Genomic DNA, 17941 nt, shown 5'->3' on the forward strand with positions numbered 1-17941 from the left:
CTCCCATCTTGTCTTCAGCAATGATGCATATGATGAATGTTTGGTCGGATTCAGCCTTGGAAATCAAGTCTTTGGTGATATCAACGCGGTATCTTTTTTGCATGAAACTCAGGTCCTTTGGGACCAATTTTGCAGCGGGCAAACTCAAATTATTAACTACAATGTCTTGAATAGATCCATAAATAAGCCTTGTTCAAGTCCCCTGATAGCTCCCTGAAGGTTAATTTGCGGTTATTGGTCAACTTTTATTTTCTTTATTGATGTTTTCATCAGTTTTCGTTGTAGATCAACGTTAGGCATCCTTGATGGACTCACGATCTCTTCTGAAGCGTTAATGTCACTCGTAAACGGTTGTTTTCTTTAGAGTATTAGAGTATTACCGAAACAGTTTCCCAATATTTCTGAGCATTTCGCACCAACGAATCCATTTTTAACGCAAAATTTAATACCTGCTCTTTGTTGCAAATTCAAATCCATTTTTAACACTTTAAAAGATCGAAAACCCTCACAGGCATGCAAGATGGCGTAACTTTTACAAATGTCAAGCAATGACGGTAGAATTTGATAGGAATGTTAATCATAGATGGAGCAACCTCAAAAAAAAAAAAACAAAAACGGAATTGGAATCAGTTGACTTAGAGCGTAACCTGACGGTTCTTTCGGGAGCTTTTTTATCAAGGTGGAATGTATATAACGCAGTGCATATATATTACGTGTTAAGAAAGACCCTTTTAAGTATCGACTGCAAGTTTTTTTTTTTAAATTGCATTAATAATAGTAATATTTATATTTTATCCAAAAATAATCGGGAATTGGTGTCTCAAAGTGGTAATTTAAATTTTCGAAATAGAAAGAAGTCAGCTGGATCCATTCTGGTTGTTCAATGATATTTGTTGAGTTCTTGGCTTGAAATTCGTTCACAATGATAGCCTTGTCTTTTTCGAGGAGTTCGTTCTCAAAAATGCCATGAAAGGCCTCGATAATACTTATCATTTAGTGTTTAACCTTTGACATGCCTTTAGTCGGGCCTTTTAAATAATCAATTCCCGTACTTTTTTGACAGCCATAAAATCGATTAATGAAGTCAAAACAAATATTTCTGTGTAATATGTAAAATGTATAATAAGTTAAACAAAGTATTAATATTATAATAAATTATATTTTGAGCCGAAAACACTTTTAATGGAGCATTAATGGAGCATCGTATTTAGTCCTTAAAACCTTTAGGATGTGGCCCTCCTGTCTACTCAGTAGATGGCTTAAATAAAAACTTGTTTATTTCAATTTTATAATGGTCTCAGAACGTGCCACTTTGGCACTGATTTTGGAGTGGCGGGCTCGTCCACCCATTCTTGTTTGAAAACGCCAATTCGTTCAATGGTGTGGGCTGCAGAGGCATGTTAAATGATTTTTCGTACCAGAAATTAAAGATATGGACTTGGAGGATCTTTGGTCTCAATAGAATGGCACGGCGTGACACACAACCCATGACATAATCGATCTTTTGCGCGCCATGTTCCATAATCGTGTTATTATTAGCTTTCTCGATGATGTCAAGTGGCTGCAATTTGACTTCGTTCGATTTTTTTGTAGGACGCAATAAATAAATAAATAAATAAAAAACCGATATTATGTGGTTAATCCAGCAACAATACAGGCACTTAAGGTAACTAACAAGCAATCCATTGGGATAACGCAAAAAACCCTTACCAAGATCTTGAAAATCTGGGTCAACAGATCGTTGAAATCGTTTCTATAAATAATGGGAAAGCTCTTTCAAATAAACCAATAATAGGCGCCTTTGATTCGACACTTCCCTGCTCACTATTTCTGGACCCTGCTCACTTGAGGAAAAATTTGCATGTGAGAGCAACAACTAATTTATCGAGCAAGTTTCGTTGCTAACGCGTACCGTTATATCTCTTGAAACTGGTGTAATATATAATATATTATCATTCTTTTTATTTTTTTTTTATTAAATTGCATTTATTCTTCTCTTAAGTATCGGTTATAGTTAGGGTTGGTGTGTAACTACCATTCGGAATTCAGAGAGAGAACGTCGGTTCGAATCTCGGTGAAAGATCAAAATTAAGAAAAAAGCGGTCGCCCTCGGCAGGCAATGGAAAACCTCCGAGTGTATTTCTACCAAGAAAAAGCTTCTCATAAAAATATCTTCCATTCGGAGTCGGCTTAAAACTGTAGGTTCTCCATTTGTGGAACAACATCAAGACGCTCACCACAAATAGGAGGAGAAGCTCGGCCAAACACCCAAAAAGGGTATACGCGCCAATTATATAAATATATATATATCGGTTATAGTGCCAATGAGGAAGAATAAGTTTGCCTGCTTGATATGGCAGAATGAGTAAAAGTTTTAGGTTAGGTTTTTTTCTACTAAATTGTTAAATAAAATAATACTTCAGTGTAACTAAAAATAACGGTTTTCATACAGAGATCTCTCTCTCTCTCTCTCTCTCTCTTAGCTTCACAGTTTGTGGTGGAGCATAGCTTTATCAACATTCCTCCTCCAAATCAGTCTCTCTCTTACCTCATTTCCCCAATTATGAAAGTTCATCGCTTTTAAGTCTGCTTCTACGTCATCAAGCCATCTCTTCCTTGGTCGGCCTCTCTTTCTTCCTCCAATTGGACGCAAAGTAAACACCCTTATTAGATTCTTTTGTTGGGCATTTTTATGATGTGGCCAATCCATCTAATCAGCTGCGCTTTAATAAAACGTATTACGTTTTCACCACCAATAAGGTTTTCAATTTCGTTGTTATAACGGATGCGATACGTGCCGTTTTCAAGCCAAATAGTACCGTCGATTTTTCTCATTATGGTTCTTTCAAACCGCAATAGCTGGTTTTTATCATTAGCTTTCAGTGTCCAGATTTCAGCACCATAAGTAAGAACCGGACGTATCAAAAGTTTTATAAATCTTGATTTTCTGCATTCGTGATAAAATCTTTGATCTGAACAATTTTATATTTGCATAGTACGACTTATTAGCAGATTTAATTCTTTCGTCTATTGCAATTATGTGTCTTCACTCGCTGATAGAACGAATCCTAAGTATTTGAATTCTTTTACACATTCAAAAACAAAGTCATCTATGGCTAGATTGTTGGCATCCATATTACGTGCTGAAGCATAAACTTAGTTTTTTCGGCGTTGACATTCAGTCCTATAATTTCTGCTTTTGTTCTGGCAGCTCGAATATGCGAATTAGTGCCTACAACAACAAAGACCATTGCTAAAGTATCTGAACAATGATGAAAAGCGATAATATGTTACGATAATTCGTGTAAAGGGAGGACCTCTCTGGGAAGGACCTCTCCGAGCCATTTGATACCAAACGAGGTTTTAGACAGGAAGACTCTCTGTAGTGTGACTTCTTTAACCTGATGTTGGAGAGGATCGCACGAGCTGCAGAACTTAATCGCTCAGGTACAATTTTATAAGAACGTACACTTGTGGGCGGAGACCTGTGATATTGACATCATCGGCCTTAACAACCGCGCTGTTAAAAAACCAAGGCGAGTAGGTCTGCTGGTGAACGGGAACAAAACGAAATACCTCCTGTCATCAAACAAACCGTCGGCGCACTTGTCACTGTTGACAGTTATGATTTCGAGAGACTTCGTTTATGTGGGAACCATCATTAATACCGATTACAATGTCAGCCTTGAAATCGCAGAATCTCTCTGTCCAGCAGGTGCTTTTTTGAACTAAGTAGGTAATTGAGTAGTAAAGTCCTCTCTCGACAACCGAAAATAACACTCTACAAGGCTCTCATCATGCCCGTCCTATCGTATGACGCAGAAGCTTGCACGATGACAACAACCGATGAGGCGTCTCTTGGAGTGTTCGAGAGAAAGATTCTGCAGAAAATTTTTGGACCTTTACACGTTGGTGACGACCAGTTTCGTAGGCGATGGAGCAATGAGCTGTATGAACTGTAACATAGACAAAGTGCAGGCATCGATATCGGTTTCCATCGACCGTTTCGTTTTCTCAGTAAAAATATGGCCCAAACAGTTACTTTCCGGTCATGAAATGGCGTTTCATGGATCTCGTGGGGATTCTCAGTTCCCCAAATGCGACAATTTTGTATATTCACGCTGCCAGAGAGGTTAAAATGTGCCTCGTCAGTCATTAAAATTTGCTTCCAAAAATTGGGTTTAGTGTCAACCATTCGAGCGACTGTTTGGTCGTATTCCAATCGACGTGAATGGTCTGTCGGCACTATTCTTTGTGCCAATTGCACTTTAAACGGAAACAAATTTAAATCTTCCATTAAAATGTGCCGCATTGTGGTTTCACTGACGCCAAAATGCTGAGCGCGACGACGATACGACACTGTTGGCTCCTGGGCAACGCTCTCCATCACTGCTTCAACAAGTTCATTGGCACGTCTTGGTCGTTGTTGAATGGCATGTTGACGATCTCCTACAGCTCCGTGCACAAAAAAATTCGACACCAAACGACAAATAGTTGAGTTAGAGCAATAGAACGACTATTTTCGATGTATGGCGTCACTATTTCAGCGCGTTGTTTCGGCGTAAAGCGATCCATGTTTGAAATTGTACTGAATTGACGTATCGAAAACATGTATGTTGAAGTCGATCGGTTGATAAATGACAAAGTTATTCAACGTTTACATAGCGACATAAAAGATGGCGCACCCTGTATTCGATGCGGTACCAGAGGTAGAGGAAGGCCTCCTCTTCATTGGAAAGATCAGGTAGAGAAGGACTTGGTTCCACTTGGAGCTTATAACTGGCACCGGTTAGCCTGAGGAAGAAACAACTGGAAGATCAAGAAGAAGCAGAATAAGAAGGCAAGAAGAAAATTCATTTTTTGAAAAATTTCCTTTTCGTTTTTTTTGGCCAAAATGTACACAATTTTCGTGGTTAGCGACCGAAAATTAACCTTCAAATCACTTTTTCAGCCATTAAGTGTCATAAACACCGTAAAATGGGCGCTACCGGTTTCTACAATTTCATTGTAACAATAAGTTTGTTGAAATTTAATTATTGTAATTTGTGAGAAGTGAGTGCCAATTTGTTTTTTAATTGGTTAATTAAAATTAATCAAACAATTTTTTTATAAACTTCATGGAAGTTCAGCTTTCCTGCTGGGAAGTTGTTTAGAAATACTCAAGATTGAATTCCACAAGAAATATGACGTTTTATTGCAAAGATTAGATTTATATTTTCTGTATATATTTATTAAAAATGAGATTCTCGCAGAAGCTTGGAACATTTTTGACACCAGAATGGCGCAGTCAATACATCAACTATGAGGTTAGTAGGCTCTGCTTGAGGTTATGTGCCGCGAGATAAGTTATTAGAAAAGAATTAAAATTATAGCTCCTAAAAGAGATGCTCACGTCAGCCGTTGAGAATGCGCCGACCGATCAATCAGACCTTCGGGCAGTTCAATCATACTATGCGATCTTCGATGACAGATTCTTCGAGCGTTGCGACATGGAATTGCAGAAAGTCAACACATTCTATGCTGAGAAATTGGCCGAAGCTAAACGGAAGCACGCTGCCTTGAAAACGGAGCTAAAAAAATCGCTGAATGCAGCCGAACAACGAGGACGTATTTCGATTATAGATTTCTCAACGATACTGCCGCGACGCAAGGCAAAAGATTTTCGTTTTGCCTTCAGTGAGCTGTATCTTGGCTTGGTGTTGTTACAAAACTATCAATCGCTGAATCACACGGGATTTAGAAAGATACTGAAGAAACACGATAAGGTGTGTATGTAGCAGTATAAAACCACTGTTACTGATTATCAATGGTTATTCATAAAATCCCAGTTGTGATTTGCTCACTTTCAGTTACTGCGCAACCCCAAAGGTAAGCAGTTTTTCAATTCAAATGTCAACTCTAGTTTTTTCTATACCAATCGCGAGATAATGAATTTAATACACGACACCGAGGATGTTGTGACCAATAATTTGGAGGGTGGCGATCGACAACGTGCCATGAAACGCTTACGCGTACCACCACTCGAAGAAATACATCACCCTTGGACTTCCTTTCGCGTCGGCCTCTATATGGGAGCACTAGTCGTTTTAATTTCTGCACTGCTCATTTCATGTAAGTGTCTTGCAAAATTTACTCAATTGAGTTTACTCAATCTCCCGTACATTTGTCTATTTGACATTCAGGTAGCCTCTCAGAATTGGGCACAAGCGATTGGGATGTCACCATTCGTCTTTTTCGTGGTCCCTACTCCATAGCTATGTATCTCGCATTAATCAGTATTAACATTCACGGTTGGCGCAAAGCGGGTGTTAATCATGTGCTCATTTTCGAATTGGATCCGCGTCAATATCTGACGGCGGCACATGTAATGGAAATGGCTGTCGGTCTGGCGGTAGTCGTTACAATCACTATGATTGCGTACATAAATGCCAGCTACCTGCACATACCACGTTATGTTTTTCCTTTGGCGCTCTTGATTGCTGTGTTTACTTTCCTAATCAATCCCATGCCGATATGCAATTACTCTGCACGCAAATGGTTTCTTAAAGTACTGGTGCGTGCATGTGCGTGTAAGTATTTCGCCACCGCGTACGATGCTGACCATTTTTCAATTTGCAGGGTCGCGTTATGGCGGCGCCATTTTTCCATGTAGGCTTTGCAGACTTTTGGCTCGGCGATCAACTCAACTCACTCTCTTACTGCCTTGTGGATTATGCGTATACGGTATGTTTCTATTGCACAAATTTTGATATGGACGTTGCTCTGGAACCGCATTCGTGCTTGGGCCGCAATCAAGTGCTCTTCCCGGTGGTGCTGGTGCTGCCTGCTTGGTTTCGTTTAGCTCAGTGCTTGAGACGTTATCGTGACACAAATCAGTATTTTCCGTTCATCGTGAATGCGGGCAAGTACTCGATGTCGTTTGTTGTGGCCTTGTTCGGGTTTCTCATGGCCGGCACGCGTTGTGAGTATTCGAATGCGTTGTAAAATTTATTTCCCTGGATAAAAAAGTGGTGTTTACGATGTATTTCCTTTGTAGACTCATATGAATACTTCTTCGATAATCCATTTGTGTGGTTCTTTATTATCTCGAATATTGTGCAGACCGTTTATTGTCTTGCCTGGGATATGATTATGGATTTTGGTGTGTTCAAAAAGTTTAGTGGAGAAAATATATTTTTGAGAGACCAATTGCTCTATTCAACGGTGAGTAGGACTGAAGAGTGAACAAGATGAATCATGAGTATGCTCAATAGACAATGACTATAAAAAAATTCACAAGGAAGGTTTTGACGAAATCATTTTCGGAAACCTTTTGACCAGTGCATTTAGAAATACCGATTTTTCAGAATGGGAAAAAATTTACCTATTAATTTCTGATTTGTCGGAATTTTGTTTACGGGTTCTATTTATAAAGGGTGGTTAAATTTCAAGGGCCGATGTTGAATGTGAACCACACCTAAACGTCAACGACACCGTTGGACTTCTTTGGAGTTATTTGAAAGAAAAGGTGTACGTCGATAAGCCAGCAACAATTCAAGAGCTAAAGGATGAGGTAATTCGACACATTAACGGCATAGAACCTCAATTATGATGCAGAGATCATCGAAAATTTGGACCATTGCACACATCCAGTCTTTGGCCGATATTTTGTTTCATACGTAATTGAGCCATACCAATATTATCATAATAAAGATAAACGACAATAATTTCTTAAAAAAATTGTATTTTATTCAAAATCAACACCGGCCCTTAAAACTTGACCAACCTTTATATATCTTCTTCTTGATTGGCGCGATAACTGCTTACGCGATTGTGACCGAGTTTAACCAAGCGCGCCAGTCATTTCTTTCTCATGCTAACCGGGGCCAGTTGGACATACCATTAACTTGGGAGTGGTCAGGACGATTCTTCTGCGTACCGCCCAAGCAGCTCATAACTTCCGGGCTTCGCCCAAGTATCCTCTGGGTAGCTCTCGAACATCCGTTTGAGAGCGAGCAAAAGTGAGAAGATGAAGCAACACAGGATATCCGGCTGTGCGCTGGGTTTGGTACTCGCCACGTAAAAATTCCCCCCTAATGAAGAAAAAAACTAAGCCTCAGATATATATATATATATAGGATGGGCCATGTCATCCTCTTCAATTTTTGGAAACAACTCGTTGAGCATGTCACGGTAACGTTCGCCATTTACTGTAACCGCGGCTCATCGCTCATTTTCGAAAAAAATGGCCCGATGATGCCGCCAGACCAAAAACCGCACCAAAAAGTGACTCGTTGTGGATGCATTTGCTTCTCTGCAGTAACGTGTGGATTTTCTGAGCCCCAAATTCGACAATTTTGCTTATTGACGTAGCCACCGATGTGAAAATCAGAAAAAAAGAAGAAGACTCACCACTTTGGAAATAGGTTTTCAATATTTACCAATTTTGTTCAACCGTATAGCGTCCCATTTCGTAAATGTCAAACCTTTAAGTAAATTATGAACACAATTGACATGTCATTTGTGTTACCATTCTCAAAAAAATAGGTGGTTCAAAAAGCAAACGCTATATGGCCTACCCTGTATATAGAGCTCCTCCTCCTATTTGTGGTGAGCGTCTTTTTTTGGAGTGATTTCTAGTTTTATGCCGCTTCCGAAAGGCATGATTTTCATGACGAGCTTTTTCATGGCAGAAATATACTCGGCGGTTTGCCATTCTCTGCCGAGGGGTGAACGCTATTTGAAAAAAAAAACATGTTCTATCATTTAGTGTTTCTTGCCCGCGGTGTCGAACCTGTAATTTACCGAATTGTAGTCACACACCACGCCAAGACTTATTATCGATATGGAATATAACTCCTCTTGCGCTAGAATAATTTTTCCTTTAAAGACCGATTAGGGGTTATCGATGAACCTTGGCAGTACAACGAGTTTCATAATGTGGCTATAATTTCATTCGCTGGAACAATGTGTCTGTAATTCCTGTCATACATACGGCAAAGATAATATATGCCCTTAGGTGGCTTCAAGACTATGCTTATCGGCTCCCTTTATTCTTATGAAGCCCAAGTTCAGAGAAGGAGTAGGAGTATTTTCTCATACTTTCGAATTTTTACGAATTATTTCGTGAATACGAATGAGCTGAGAGTGATCCGAGTTATGAAAAGTGTTTCGAAAGCACTGTATACGACAAAATCAAATTTTTTCACAAACAACAAGGATGTTTTAAAATTTGAGCTTTGTTGTATTAAGAGACGTATAGCAACGGGTGTTTTTAGCTGTCTTCATCGATATCGGCTATGGTCGGACAGTTGAGAGTGGCAAACTGCGGTGAGATTTCTGTCAGTAAAGTTTGGGGAGTAATCATGAATCGTTTAGTGGCAGAACCACGCTTGCAAATTGTGCAAATTTACTTAGAAAAAAAATGTAATAAAATTTGTTCGGGAAGTTCATTGAGCACTGACGGCATCGTCTGACTGCATTTTGTTTACAAAAATTAAGTACGACAACATTTGGTTCCAAAATCACGACGGATCAACTTGCCATACAGTGCACTCAAATATCGATTCATTGCAAAATCAATTTGGTGACAACTTTCTTTGCAAAAGTGGTCCTGCTCACTAGCCCCTCGTTCGTGCGATTAACGCTTTTAGGTCACTTTTTATGGGCCTATGCTAAGTCAGTGGCGTATACTGATAAACTAGCAACTCTTGAAGCATTGGGACCCAATATTCAAGCTACCATTGACGCTATAGGGACCGATTTTTTGGAAAAAGTCCAAAGTGAGAAATTGGACTGATCGAATGGGTTATACAGCTCGTAACCGCGGCGGACATATGTTTAAAAAATAAATGTCATGAAATAATCTGCCATTAATTGCAACAATATTTCTGTTTTGTATTATCATTTTAAGACCGTCGTAGCCGAATGGGTTGATGCGTGACTACCATCCAGAGAACGTAGGTTCGAATCTCCGTTGTTGTTTCTAACAGCGGTCGCCGCTCGGCAAGCAATGTCAAGCCTCCGAGTGCATTTCTGCTATGAAAAAGGCCCTCATAAAAAATATCTGCTCTCATAAAAAATACTGTAGGCCCCTCCATTTGTAGAACAACATCAAGACACAAGCCACAAATACGAGAAGGAGCTCGGCTAAACATCCAAAAAAGTGACTCACAGCTTATTTCATGCAGGCGAACTACTAAAACTTCGAATGCTGTATTTTGAAAGCTAAAACTTTTTTTGGAAAAATTTAAATAGCACATAATTTGTAGGCAATTGCAGTATAAAAAAGTACTTCATATATTTTTTTAAGCTTTAAATAAAAAATATAAAAAAACCAAAACACAGAACAGTTCAAAATTTTATGTCACAGCTTATTTCATGCAGTATTCATTTTTTTATAATTTAAGTTAAACTAATGATTTAAAAATGATTCAGTACTTTGTGTGGTGTCTTTTGGCTTTATTAATAGCTTTTAACCTTTCTGGCATTGACTCCACTAGCTTTTTCGTTACTTCCGGTCCGATTTTGTTGTACTCCTCGAAAATTACGGTTTTTATCTGATTTCTATTGTTTATGTGATGTGTGCGGATTTTTGTTTCCAGTAATGACCATAAATTCTCGATGACGTTCATGTCAGGTGATTGAGCCGGTGGTTGCATTAAATGTGGACAGTTCCATATGAGCCATGACTGCACTACTGCGGGCTTATGCTTGGGGTCATTGTCCTGGTAGAAACGGAAATCTTGAGGTATTCCAATTTTTGCAGCACTTTGGAGTCGATTATCTTTTAGAATATTGAGGTACATTGTTTTGTCCATAATACCCTCGACAAACACTAAATTTCCTACTCCGGCTGCTGACAGACATGCCCATACCATTATACTGCCACCACCATATTTCGCAGTCGGTTTTATGTTGCTTTTGTGGAGCTCTGTATTAGGTTTCCGCCAGACGTAAGACATTCCATCTGAGCCGAATAGGTTGAATTTGGAATCGTCAGAAAATATTACCGTTTTTCAGAAATCAAAGTCTTTAATTTCGAGCTCTCTGGCCAAGGAAACTCGACTGAATTGATTTTTTTTTTATTTATGAAATGAATGGCTTCTATCGTGCTACTCGACCATTTAAGTCCTTTTCATAAGAAAAACCCCAATGGAATATTTTTGTGATATATTTTATTACACTGAATCCATCTGTTATGAGTATTTTTGGCACTTTACTAAAAAGAGACGAAAGCGACTCCTCTCTATTGAGAAGTTACGAGGGCTAAAATGTTCCATAGAAATGCTCTTTGTGTTTTTTTTTTCATAAAACTGCTGGATATATCTGCAATGTAAGGATCACATACTTTCTGATTACTTGTAATTTTTATTAAATTGGAAAAAAAATTGGAACTTGCACTACTGAGATTATTATTATTATTTATAGGAGATATATACAATATAATCCTAACTTAATTAGCAAACTGGCTACTAGGGCCTTCAGTGCTACTGAGTTTACTTAGAAAACTTTCGGTATTTTGGTTTTTAGCGACAATTCCTGAACTTTTTAATCTTCTTTCGTTAGTCGATTCACCAAATTATGCATTTTTTTTCTTTTTCAGAGTTTCTATTACTTTGCAATAATTGAGAACTTCTTATGCCGTATATTTTGGGCACTTAAACTTTATATATATCAGCAGGACTTTTTGACGGTATTCCATAGCAATACCATCGCTAGTTTGCTGGAGATGTTCAGGTACCGCAGTTCGACGTCCTTAATGCTGAGCAGTAATAGTAAAATTGTAAAATATTTTACTTCCAGACGATATATTTGGAATTACTTTCGCTTGGAGAATGAGCATCTCTTCAATGCCGGCAAGTTTCGTGCTGTGCGCGATATTTTCGTAGAACCAATCGACCCTGATAATGAAGTGATACTGCAGCGCATGATGGATGAGATAGACGGCACAACTAATCGGTCATCAAATACGAGTGGCGATGTTATTGACATGAAGGAAGACTGAGGCAGACTAAGATTACTCAATATTGCATATAAACAACTTAAAAGTTGCATAATAAAACTGTTTTCAAATAAAGATGCCTATTTGCTTTTATTTTTTGTATAACAAAAAAAATTATTCTAGTCTCAAGCAAACTCATAAATATCTAGGAAATATTATCAGCAACGCCAGAAACTAAAGCAGTGCCGCGCAAAATCCAAAAGTCAGGTGAATTTTTGCTTTCTAACAAAATCGAGAGAATGAAATTGGTTGAGTGACCCGTTGTCGAGAGTACGCCAGAGCGCGCTTGTGTCTTGTAAAGCGGTGCATCATAACGTTCTCCCGGATTCAGGGTCAAACATGGTATAAAACGTATAACCGGTAAACGACTAAATAGTTCGCCATGTTCCGCATCGCAGAGACCACCCCGTCGCGAGTCCCAACGTGCTGCCTCTATGAAAATGCCGTGCACGTTGATGCCGGAGTCATCCGATTCAGGTAGATTGCCATATAGAAGCTGAAACTAGAAAAAAAGTTTACAATAAAAATGAAGTGAAATGCCAGGTACAAAAACTGTTGACCATCGGAAGCTCTTTCCAACTTACATCTTTTCCACTAACGCGTCGTTCAAAAACCACCTGTTGTACGATGACCAAATCATAGACTTTGAAATCAATTTTTAGCGAATCGATAGGTAGCACACGCTTACGTGCATGCGTTTGCAGCATGCCGGTGAGAAAGGACTGTGGAAAGTAGAAGCCGCTAATCCAATATGAACGCGGACCGCCGAAGTGCGCCCAGTTTTGTATAAATTCAACGCGTCGCTGAAAATCGGTAATGTAGTTTGGAAGTGGCTTGATGGAGAGAAAGCTTTTCTTGGCCCATAGATTGGGCACTACATTGGTGAGCAGCGCTTTAAATACTTCCTCGAGTTGTTCGGACATGACGACCAGACCTTTAATCGCCTTTGCTAGATTTATAAGGCTGTCGTGCACTGTGCGCAGGCTGATATTGTAACGATCGATCTCCTGCACTAAAACTGTGGTCAATGATGGCAGCTGACCTTTGGCATCCAGCTGAAAGTAGATAAAACGATTACTGCAAATTGGTTTCGCTGAATTTTAGAAATAAAATTAAAAATTTAAAACAGTTAGCTAGAAATCAACACGTGCTAAGGCAGCCGTTGTCGATCATCATCATCATAAATACGAGTAGCACTACAGCTCGATTCGATCTCGGTCCATAGCTATGCAACGGTAGTTGATTACTCCTACGTTTCTTACATCGTCCTCATCCCCGTCTAACTATCTTTTCCGCGGTCGGGGTAAAATAGTTCTTTCTACGTTAAAAGGGAAAATGGTTGCAGAGTTTTTGGGAATATTAATATACATAAAGGTTTGAAATTTGAAATTTGGAAAGGTCGAGCCAAGGAGCACCAGGAGATTTGGTGGCTCCTGAAACACTCAGGCTAAAAAGCCCATTATATTTAAAGCTCTGGAAAGAGGGTAGATAGTCAAGCAGGGAAAGAGAAAAATGTCAAAGAAAGAGATAGGAAAGAATAGAGACAGAGATAGAGATAGTTAGTCCTGTGAGAATTTTCCAGGTTCTTTGGCAAATCTGTAAATATCCTCCAGTTTTAGAGAACGAATATTACTCATTCTCTCAACATCGGAGTCGTAGTCTTGGTCTAGCAAAGGCAGGACACTCACAGAGAAAGCGCTCAGTGCTATCCGCCTCCTCCAAACACGACGGGCCCATTGGGTCCTCAATGATTCCAATGGTGGTCATGTGCTGACCCCATGGGTTGTGTCCTTTAATAATACCGACCATCAACCGAACGCCTTTCCTTTAAAGTTTTAGCAGAAAGTTTGACAGTTTTCTGTTCGGACTTGTCACAAAACACTTTGCAGTTCTGCAGCGTTCTAGACCGGACCATCGCTCTTTATGCAGATTGCCTACATAATCGCTGATCAAATTCATGATTCCTGCGGAACTGATTCCGATTATTGGCTTGCGGGGGAACCGCTGATCCACGGTTGGCCAATTCATCGGCAATTTCGTTTACATAAAGGGTTAATATCCGGTATCCTTCGGTCTAGGTCAGAGGCTATGTGCCTCGGCCTTCCTAGCAAAAGTATATGCAATGTTAGAGACACCGATCTAGGAGTACATTATCGAGGTTAAGTTGGGGGACAGGTTATGTTAGGTTAGGAAGGCATGAAGGCCCACTCCTACTCTCGAGGGAAGAGTGGAAACGGGATGTGGTAAGACAGGGCGAGCCCATCCATGTATACGCAGATGTTTCAAAGCTCGAGGCCAGGGTTGGCGGAAGCATCTGTGGATCTCCTTCAGTTTTCGGCGTCCCGACTACTGTAGTGTGTTTCAGGCTGAACTAATGGCAATAATGAAAGCCGTGACACTGGTACAGTGTGAAGCGATACCTGGAGATGATATCTACATTTTCACTGAAAGCTAGGCGGCGAAAAAGTCCCTCACAAAACAGTCGACAACCTCCAAGGTAGCCATGAAATGCCACGCTTCTCTCAACGAGGTGGCTGAGTCATTCACCTAAAGGTAACATGGGTTCCTGGCCATCACGACATTGAGGGTAACTGTAGAGCCGATGAACTAGCGAGACTCGGCACCAAGTTGACTGATGAGTACATAGATAATGACACAGGGGTACCCTTACAATGGGTGTGCAAGCACATGACTTCTGTAGAAGTTGTCTTGATGAGGAAGAGGAAGAGACAATCTTGCACCTTCTGTGCCATTCTCCTGCTCTATCCAGACGGAGATTTGCTATTCTAGGCACAACATTTTTTAACGAGTTGGAAGATCTCAGACCTGCAGAAATAGTATATTAGATATTCTAAAATTTTTCAAAAGCACACACTGGTTTTAGGAGAAATAGGGAAAGCGCGGCATCACAATGGGCTATGAGTCTGACTTCCTGAGACCTTCCCTTAGTGTTCCTTGTTGCCGACTATTACGGTTGTAAGACAGTGGCCTGGAAGCCTCAATTTAAATTTTTGAATAAAATCAGTTGACTATTATTTTCGTAGCGATTGTTGGGGTGTCCCTTAATATTTAAGTAAGTAAGGAACAGCTGATCGACTAAATACCTTCCCTCCTTTAGTCATCAGAATCACTCCTAGGCAGCGGTCATTTATCCTCTCAGTAATGTTTGCGAAGTTCCGACAGACTGCGGGTGAACTAAGCTCTTGTTGGCTATCTTCATATCGATAAAACCACAAACAGCTTTAACGCTGAAGGGTATTTTTTCAAGGCTCAGGGTAAAGGCACAAAAGCGCATGAGGTCGAAGTGCAAACCTCCAATGAATTTAAATCTAAGATTGAGAGTTCAGACAGCTGATGAGCATTCGAGACAAACTCATTTTTCCTTCCCGCCTTTAGATGTAAAGGGGAAAACGAAGGAATACTTTTTGAATATTTGCCCCGCCAATAAAGAAATTTGGTCTAGAGGTCTTAGAGATCTCAGATATGAAAGGTGTGCTGAGCGGCGAAAATTTGAGCTCATCAAAGCTCGAAGATCTTCTTCGATCTGTCCGTAAATCGGATAGATTAAAAAAATATTTAAATGAATAAAGAACAATTCGATGGAGTTGATTTAAGAAAAATCAATAAATCTTTGATCGGCATAATTAACTTAGAGCCGTTTTCTCAACTAATTTTCAACAATACAGCTCACGTGGACACACGCCCGTTCTCTCAAAAACTTGTTTCATTCTCGAGCATATAAAAATATTTAAAGTTTAGTTGATGTGCCCTTTAAAATCTGTAATTAGAAATCGAAGATATTAAATAAATAAATTTTTACGCTAGCCTTGCTGTAATTTTGGAACTAGCTTTGTCAGTGAGTTGAGAAAACCAGCACAGTTAAAGGTTACTTTTAAGTTAAGAACAGTTTATCGTTTCGATTGGTAAAACCCACGTTATTGGTTAGTTGAGAAAGTGGCCCCTTAGAGTTTATATTCTTACAATTGTCAGCGACTCATGCAGATCATCTCGCTTTATCTTTGTCATCAGCACGCCTTGTATGTAGTTAATAATCTCTACCGCTGTCTCATTTTCCTCCGCTTGCCCCTCATCAGCTGCTGCGCGTGGCTGTCCCATCAAGAGTGTTGTAATAAAGAAGTTTGTCTCTTGTGTTTGAAAAACAATATTAGCATTTTGATTCATGCCGAATATCTCCGGATCTTCTATCGTTGGGAAATTTTGTACATATTGTATATATTCATCAACAGTTAGTTTCTGTGGATCACAATAGTAGGGATCACCACGTGAGTATTTATAGCCAGGTTCAATAATACGTGGCGATGAGAAAGTTTTCAACACCGTTTTCAAGCAGCGTTGATCCCAATAGTCGGTGACACGTCCACCCCAAGTGATTTCGCCATTAATGTAAAAAATTGCATCCCATGGAATTTCTTCCACTTTTTGTCGATCGATAAAGAATTCCAATGTCTTGAGGCCACAATCACGATCACTTTCATTGAATTCGTACGTGATATTCCAGCCGAGCGGTCCAAATTTACGCCGCTCCAAAATGACAGCATGAAACATGCAAAGTCCAAATACGATGGCACGCCATTTTTCACGCAACGCATGTGTCTCGAAGAAGTTTTTCTCCAAATCATTTAGAGCACCCAATACGTTGGCTTTGATGCCCTTTGGTGGTTCATTGGTCAATTTAACCGAATTTTGTAATACGCTAATGGGAAAGTTCTTTGTTGGCATGGAGGAAAGAAATAGACGAAAATCCTCATGAGCTTTGCTGATGCCCAATGTGATATTTCGCACAATGGTTTCCATTTGACGCATCCACGATGTAGCTAAATGGCAGTTCTGCAAGAATACCCAGTGACCTAGACGCAAGCTCTTTTCTATTAAACTTTCAGCGATCGGTCCTTGTCCTTGACCGAGTGAGATCGAATAGAATTTATCCATGTATTTCATTTCATCGGCAAACTTGAGAAAAGCGGCCATGGGATCTGAGCCAGTGGAGAGCACGAATACCATTGGTGTTAAGTTGTTGGTGTCACCAAAACTGGGGAGAGAAAAGGAGAGTTTATTTAGATTGAGTTTCAGCTGATGCGTTTTCCAATAGGGACATAACAATTCTGTATTTAATTACTCTAAGATGTTTGTCCTTTCCACAAAAATAATAATATCACTATTAAAGTATGGTACAAATACAAATTTAATTTGACGTACGTAGTGATAGATGGAGAATCTCTCTTGCCAACAAGTGCTACTTTGGACTAACTAGGTAACTGAGTACCTAAAGTCCTTTCTCGACGAACAAAACTAACACTCTACAAGGCTCTCACTATGCCCTTTCTAAAGTACGACGCAGAAGCTTGGGCGATGACAATATCCGATCAAGCGTCACTTGGAGTGTTTGAGAGCAAGATTCTGCGCAAGATATTTTGAATTTTGCACGTTGGCGATGACGAATATCGCGAGCGATGGAACGATGAGTTGTATGAGCCTAACGACGACATAGACATAGCGCAGCGAATAAAGATCCAGCGGCTATGGTGGCTGGGTCATGTCGTCCGAATGGATACAAACACTTCGGCTCTGAAAGTATTCGAAGCGGTACCAGCTGGTCGTAGCAAAGCAAGAGGAAGGCCTTCTCTACGTTGGAAAAGTAAATGGAGTTAGCACGAGAAAGAAATAGCTAGCGCGTTTTGTTAAACTCGACCAAAATCGCGTAAGGGTTTGTCGCGCCAATTAAGAAGAAGAAGAAGAAGTAATAGACGGGCGGAACCTCTAAAAGTGTAAGGAAGAACATTGAAAATAAACATAAATAATTGGTGTGTTCACTTCAGTTTGGTGTTTGACCGAGCTCCTCCTCTTATTTGATGTTTCTTCACAAATGGAGGGACCTATAATTTTAAGACTACTGATGAGCTATTTCATAACAGAAATACTTGGAGGGGTGACCGATAT

General features: G+C 39.8%; 2 protein-coding genes across 2 annotated transcripts in view; one reads left to right on the plus strand and one right to left on the minus strand.

Annotated features, from left to right (window-relative positions):
* The first annotated feature begins 5194 nt into the window (after positions 1-5194).
* On the plus strand, positions 5195-12042 carry LOC128857389 (xenotropic and polytropic retrovirus receptor 1-like). Its single transcript, XM_054093131.1, has 8 exons — positions 5195-5306; positions 5373-5765; positions 5850-6111; positions 6183-6553; positions 6619-6961; positions 7037-7203; positions 11585-11718; positions 11785-12042. Exons 1-8 carry the CDS (start codon positions 5238-5240, stop codon positions 11984-11986), a joined length of 1941 nt encoding a protein of 646 aa, XP_053949106.1. The 5' UTR covers positions 5195-5237; the 3' UTR covers positions 11987-12042.
* LOC128857388 (dynein axonemal heavy chain 6) overlaps positions 11979-17941 on the minus strand; it is a 47354-nt gene continuing 41391 nt past the window's right edge. Inside the window, exons 37-39 of the mRNA XM_054093130.1 lie at positions 15965-17033; positions 12568-13038; positions 11979-12485 (exon numbers count right to left, since the gene is read on the minus strand). Coding sequence (XP_053949105.1) covers positions 12129-12485; positions 12568-13038; positions 15965-17033 — 1897 coding nt within the window. The 3' untranslated portion in view covers positions 11979-12128. The remainder of the gene's footprint in view (positions 12486-12567; positions 13039-15964; positions 17034-17941) is intronic.

This window comes from Anastrepha ludens, chromosome 3 (assembly GCF_028408465.1).
Source record: "Anastrepha ludens isolate Willacy chromosome 3, idAnaLude1.1, whole genome shotgun sequence".
Classification (NCBI taxonomy): Eukaryota; Metazoa; Arthropoda; class Insecta; order Diptera; family Tephritidae; genus Anastrepha; species Anastrepha ludens.

Bases quoted from the DNA above. Each gene is read 5' to 3' on its own strand.
- LOC128857389 (XM_054093131.1), top strand. From the start codon at position 5,238: ATGAGATTCTCGCAGAAGCTTGGAACATTTTTGACACCAGAATGGCGC. The intron at 5,307-5,372 runs GTTAGTAGGCTC...TTAAAATTATAG, and splicing joins GTCAATACATCAACTATGAG to CTCCTAAAAGAGATGCTCAC. The intron at 7,204-11,584 runs GTGAGTAGGACT...TTTCTTTTTCAG, and splicing joins ACCAATTGCTCTATTCAACG to AGTTTCTATTACTTTGCAAT.